Raw genomic sequence first — 6,000 nt, forward strand, 5'->3', positions numbered from 1 at the left:
TCCAAATGGCAGATGAAATTTATTGTGGATAAGCGCAAGGTGATGCAAATAGGAAAAAATAATCCATGCTGTAGTTTCATGATATTAGGTTCATTATCAGGAGCTACCACCCAGGAAAAATATCTAGGCACTATAGTGGATAATACATTGAAATTGTCAGCTCAGTGTGCTGCAGCAGTCAAAAAAGCAAACAATGTTAGGAATTATTAGGAAGGGAATGGTGAATAAAATGGAAAATGAGAGGTCACGTGATGCGGTGAGCCCAGTGATCCTCTTTCATCGGAGCTCCGGGTGCTGGCCCTCTAAAAGCTAACAAATTGCGGGGAAAACCCGCTAAAATTTGTCGGAAAAGAAGAGCAGGGCATGGGTGATCACCACCGCAAAGAAATCTGTTGACCAGACTTAACCGGCGATGTCAGCTAAGCCGCAACAAAAGTGCGAACTGCCAGAGGGAAAACGATTATAGACAAACTAAAAGACGGGGCAGGCAAACCAATCACTCTGGGTCCGGCAATCTGCGCAGGATTTCATGCTTTTTATGAACGATTATACACTGAGGATAGGAAAGGTGAATCCTACAGGAGGCTGAGTTTTTTAGGGGGTTATGCATCCCTCAACTGAGTGAGACCCAGTTGCTATCCCTAAATATGCTCCTCCGGATAGAAGAGCTTATCGGAGTCATCAAGGGAAGCAAATCCAATAAGGCACCAGGGCCGGATGGCCTCAATACTGAATATTTTAAGTGTCTCCTGAATCAGGCCACTGGGGACCTTCTTAAATATTTTCAAGAGGCCCAGCGGAGGGGGCAATTTCCCGAGGGAGTCACAAGGGCTTACATTACTGTCCTTGAAAAACCAGGAAATGACTTGTCCTCCCCAGCGCCATACCGCCCGATATCGCTCCTAAATTTTGAAGCCAAGTTGTTTGCAAAACTTTTGGCCGACCGATTAAGTGTGGTCTTTCCCACACTAATAACACCAAATCAGGTTGGATTTGTCAAGGGGCGAGCTATTAGTACAAACTTGACCAAATTAATAATAGCAGTGGAAGCATGTAAGAAACAAAGCATCAGCGCACTGGTTGTGGAATTTGATTCTGAAAAAGCGTTTGATCGGGTGTCCTGGGACTATATATTTTCTGTTCTTCAATGGTATGGATTCTCGGGTGATAGCCTTCAAAAGATAAGGATGTTGTATAAAGATCCCTCTTCAGCGATTTTAGCAAATGGGCATGTCTCAGAGGACTTTAGCTTACAGAGAAGAACCAGGCAAGGGTGCCCACTTTCCCCACTCCTTTATATCCTATCGATTGACCCCCTCCTACTCAAATAGAGGTAGATCCCTTAGTTAAGGGCTTTGTGTGGGGGGCACAGGAATTTAAAATATCAGCCTTTGCTGATGATGATTTGTTTTTTTTAACCTCGCCCCAAAGCTCACTAGGGAGAGTGCTATTTCACCAAGAATGTTTTGGAGCATTTGCGGGTCTGAAAATAAATGTTGAAAAGTCAGAGGCTATGGATATAGGGAACCAGGTAAAAGTGGGTTGGGTCGGACCATTCCCGTTGCTTTGGGTGGGACGGGAGATGAGGTACTTGGGAAATCAACTCACCAGAGATCCTGGGCAGCTGCATGAGGTGAATATAGGCCCTTTAATGAAAAATATGGAAAATAAGTTGAAGTTATGGAGCAAGCTACTGTTGTCCTTGATAGGGAAGATATTTTTATTTAAAATGATGGAGCTACCAGGGTGGCTATACGTCTTGCAACAACTCCCGCTATGGCTAACCAAAAAAGAACTTGCGAGGATTAATTGTATAGTTTGCAAATACTTATGGGGCAGGCGTATGGCCCGGCTGGCTCTGAAGACCCTGCAATTACACAAAACCCAGGGGGGTCTGGGCTGCCCAAATTGGCGTGACTATAACCTAGCATATATATTAAAACATATTCAAGATTGGCTGGATGGGACGGTTTACACCTCAGGAGTTTGTGAGGGCCTGGTTGTCCCCTTATAGCCCTGGAAATATAATGCAACTCCCAACTCCAGAAGTTCCGAGGGCTTACCATAAACCTCTCTTAATTTCCTCTGGGAGAGGGGCCTGGTGCTTTTTATGTTCCTGCAGACTAAATTTGGGTAGTAGTATCACATCATTCCTTACTCTACGGGGAAACACTATTCCCAGGCGGTCTAGATACTTTGGTTTTCCAAAACTGGAGCGGTAAAGGACTGCAGAGTATCTATCACTTTTATCACCCAGCTACGGGAGTGTTACGTTGCTTTGGGGACCTTCAGGCCTTATATGACCTCCCGTCCAAGGACTGTTTTGCATTTTTGCAGGCACGCCATTATATCCATGTACTATTTGGGACACAGCCCTTGGTGAACTTCTGGGAAGAGCTATGGGACTTCTTCACCCCCAAAACTCAAAAGGGTACTCTTGTTCCACCTTTTCTAGGGCCTTACGTGCCCTTCCTGACATCAGCTCTGAGGGGTATTCAAAATCAGTGGGTTATACAAGCTGATCTGTACTTGGCTATCGATGATATTGTTAAAGTGTTAAAATATCATTGTCATCTTTCTAAAAATGTTGCCATGAGAGAGACAGGATTTAAGACAATACAATGCATATATATATACCTAGAACTAGGTTATTTGCGGCTAAACTATGTGATTCTGATCTTTGTTTGAAATGTAAGAAAGCAAGGGGCTCCTACTATCATAGTCTTTGGGAATGTGAGCAGCTGGTCTACTTCTGGGAGGAAGTAGTAAATAGTTTGGGGTAGATACTTACCACAACGATTCCTCGAGACCTCAACTATATTTTAGACTCTTTAGCGACTCACTACCTGCTGCATCGGATCCTGATTATCTATTTTTAGGCAAGGCATTACTTATTGCCTTACAAACAATTCTGTCCATGTGAATTACCACCGAGAGACCATGTGGAGCTCACTGGCATGCTCGACTGATCAACTTGATGCAACAAGAGTTCATGACAGCAAAGACCTTATCCATGGAGGCACAACATACCTGTAATGCTATCTGGAATAAATTCTGGAACACGCTCCCATGCTTCAAGAAAACTCTTATTCTGGACTATACCAAATATACGTATAGAGACTCTGCCTCGACAGCCTCTATGCCTTAAAGGGACAACTGGGAAAACGACGCCTGCAGGAAGGGGAAGGGGGGGTAAGGGGGGGAGAAGTGGAACTTCTCTACTGTTTCTACCAAGTGTTCTGACAGTTATCATTGTGATCAAACTCCAATAAAGAAAACAAAAAAAAAAAAAAGGAAAATGTCATAATGCCTCTGTATCGCTCCATGATGAGACTGCACCTTGAGTACTGTGTACAATTCTGTTCGCCGCATTTCAAAAAAGATATAATTGCAATGGAGACGGTACAGAGAATGGTGACCAACATGATAAAGGGGATGGAACAGCTCCCCTATGAGGAAAGGCTAAAGAGGTTAGGGCTGTTCAGCTTGGAGAAGAGATGGCTGAGGGTGGATTTAATAGAGGACTCTAAAATCATGAGAGGTCTAGAACGGGTAGATGTAAATCGGTTATTTACACTTTTGGATAATAGAAGGATTAGGGGGCATTCCATGAAATTAGCAAGTAGCACATTTAAAACTAATCAGAGAAAATTCTTTTTCATTCAACGCACAATTAAGCTCTGGAATTTGTTACCAGAGGATGTAGTTAGTGTAGCTGAGTTTAAAAAAGGTTTGGATAAGTTCATGGAGGAGAAGTCCATTAACTGCTATTAATCAAGTTGTCTTAGAGAATAGCCACTGCTATTACTGGCATCGGTAGCATGGGATCTGTTTAGTGTTTGGATTCTTGCCGCCTGGATTGGCCAGTGTTGGAAACAGGATGCTGGGCTTGATGGACCCTTGGTCTGACCCAGTATGACAATTTCTTATGTTCTTATGTTCACTTGTTTGTTCACACCTTCACATATCTACTAAAGCGCTCAGGCTTTCAATCAAACTGATAACAATTACAGGTCCATTAAAGCAATTAAGTTAATTAACTTTGTGAGTGAGTAATGTGTAAGTGATGAATTTTACAGAACTGATATTAGCAGCCCCAACTTGAAGCAGGAATGTGATATTGCTGAAGTCTTGAGCTCATACCTTTCTCTGTTCACTTACTGCAGAATGTAATCGATGGGGACCTTTGTGAACAGTTTAATTCTATGGATCCCAACAAACAGAAGAACGTGGCTGAAGAACTGGACAGGACACCACCTGAGGTCTCCAAAAAACTTGAGGACATACGTACACGCTATGCTTTCTGAGAGATGGTGAAGGAAGTGAGCCGACATCCTCAGGAACATAATCTTGACTTACAGAGGACTCTTTCCAAAAACAAATTTAATGATGTACTTTTTATCTGCTTGGGGATTTGGGGAAGTTTGATTGTTTGTAAACTTTCTGGTTCTGTAGTAGTTTAGATCTTATACAACAGAAATATCTAGTTACCTCAGAAAGTGATGTCTCTAAACTTCCTGACCTGATAGTGATAGGACAGATTCTGTCCTATACTATGTCTTTGGTTTAAGGAACCCCATCCTTCCAGGTACGGCAGAGGAAGTGACTCAGCCCTCCATATAACAAACTGGATTATATTTGTTGTCTGTCCAGTTCATTTCCATTCTGCACACTAAAGGGTTGGATATGTGTTTCAAAAACATATGGCACATACCTTTAAAAGGCATAGAGAAATTTGAACAAATATAGACAAACAATCCCCACCCCCATTCCTGCTGCAGCGCAACTTCCACTAAGTTCAGCTTAAGGGTGTGACTGAGTCATGTCCTACTCTTTTCCCAGCCATGGAAAAACAGATCTTGTGTGGAGACTAACTAGACTCATCTGTTAATTAGTGCAAGGTTTGTGCATCCTAGCTCTGCTGTTCTTTAAGCCTGCTGTAAGGGATTGATGGCAGGTGGCAATGTGCTTTGGAAAACCCCATCCCACTAGCAGTACCACAATGGCCTTCATCCAAGTCTGCTAGAGGATACTGTGACAGTTCTGTTGTGCGCCTTTCTGGGGAATCCACACTTCCCAATGTGCCATTTTAATTTTGTACACATTTTACTTTTAAACTTTTTGTTGTAAATATAGTTTTGTACAATAAAACATGTAGGGTCAAGAAAGGAGAAAAATAAATGTGATTCATAGTGACGTTTGAGAAATGTACTGTCTCGAAAGAGGTGTGACTGAGTACCACAAATAAAGAGACTGATTTTTAAAACTGTTTGACCCATGTTCTCCTTTGTGCTGTTATAGATGACAAGAGATTTCTTGTATTTCACATTGCTATAAGGCTTGTCACTTAATTAGTGTTTCTGATGTAAAGCGCTGGTGTAAAGGGCCGGATTTACATTTCATGTACCTCTAGGCACAGTAGCCTCAGCGCCCCCTCCCCCATACACTGGTGACCCCAATATAACACCCCCCACCCCACTCCCCTGGTATAAGAACAATGATGAGGACTTGGCAGCCCCAACTTAATACCCATACTCCACCATTGACAAGAATAACAACAAGGGCTTGGCAACCCCAATAAACCATACCTCCCCTGAAACCAAGGGGCCTCCAGGCCTCTTCTCTTCCCCAGTTGGTCCCCCTTCCCACATCCTACCCTTTCGAGTAGAACCAGACAAAGATTGGGGCAGGATAAAACATGACTCCCAGTCATCATCTATAGTGGATGTTTGATTTTGCAGCTCCCATCCTTGAGAGACAATATCTGGCACTATCATTGGCATCCGTGACTGGTAGAAATTGCACCCAGTTGACTGTGCATGACTAATGGATGGCACATCTATTAAGAGGAAAATCTTGGACTTGAAACAATTTTTATTTGCAAAAATGGACGATGCGCTGGGCGAGAGGGCCGTCGGGCCTGATAAAGCAGGCTGCAAGGAGCATGATGCTTTTATCTGAGGAACCAACAACCAAGCAGAGCTACCCAATAGAGATCCA

At 43.0% G+C, this 6,000-nt stretch overlaps 1 protein-coding gene across 1 annotated transcript in view; it reads left to right on the top strand.

The window, feature by feature from the left end:
• Nucleotides 1-5,271, top strand: part of SF3B3 (splicing factor 3b subunit 3) — a 247,983-nt gene extending 242,712 nt beyond the window's left edge. The window contains exon 26 of the mRNA XM_029608907.1: nt 4,167-5,271. Coding sequence (XP_029464767.1) covers nt 4,167-4,307 — 141 coding nt within the window. The 3' untranslated portion in view covers nt 4,308-5,271. The remainder of the gene's footprint in view (nt 1-4,166) is intronic.
• The last annotated feature ends 729 nt before the right edge of the window (nt 5,272-6,000 follow it).

The sequence above is a fragment of the Rhinatrema bivittatum genome, chromosome 7 (genome assembly GCF_901001135.1).
Source record: "Rhinatrema bivittatum chromosome 7, aRhiBiv1.1, whole genome shotgun sequence".
Lineage (NCBI taxonomy): Eukaryota > Metazoa > Chordata > Amphibia > Gymnophiona > Rhinatrematidae > Rhinatrema > Rhinatrema bivittatum.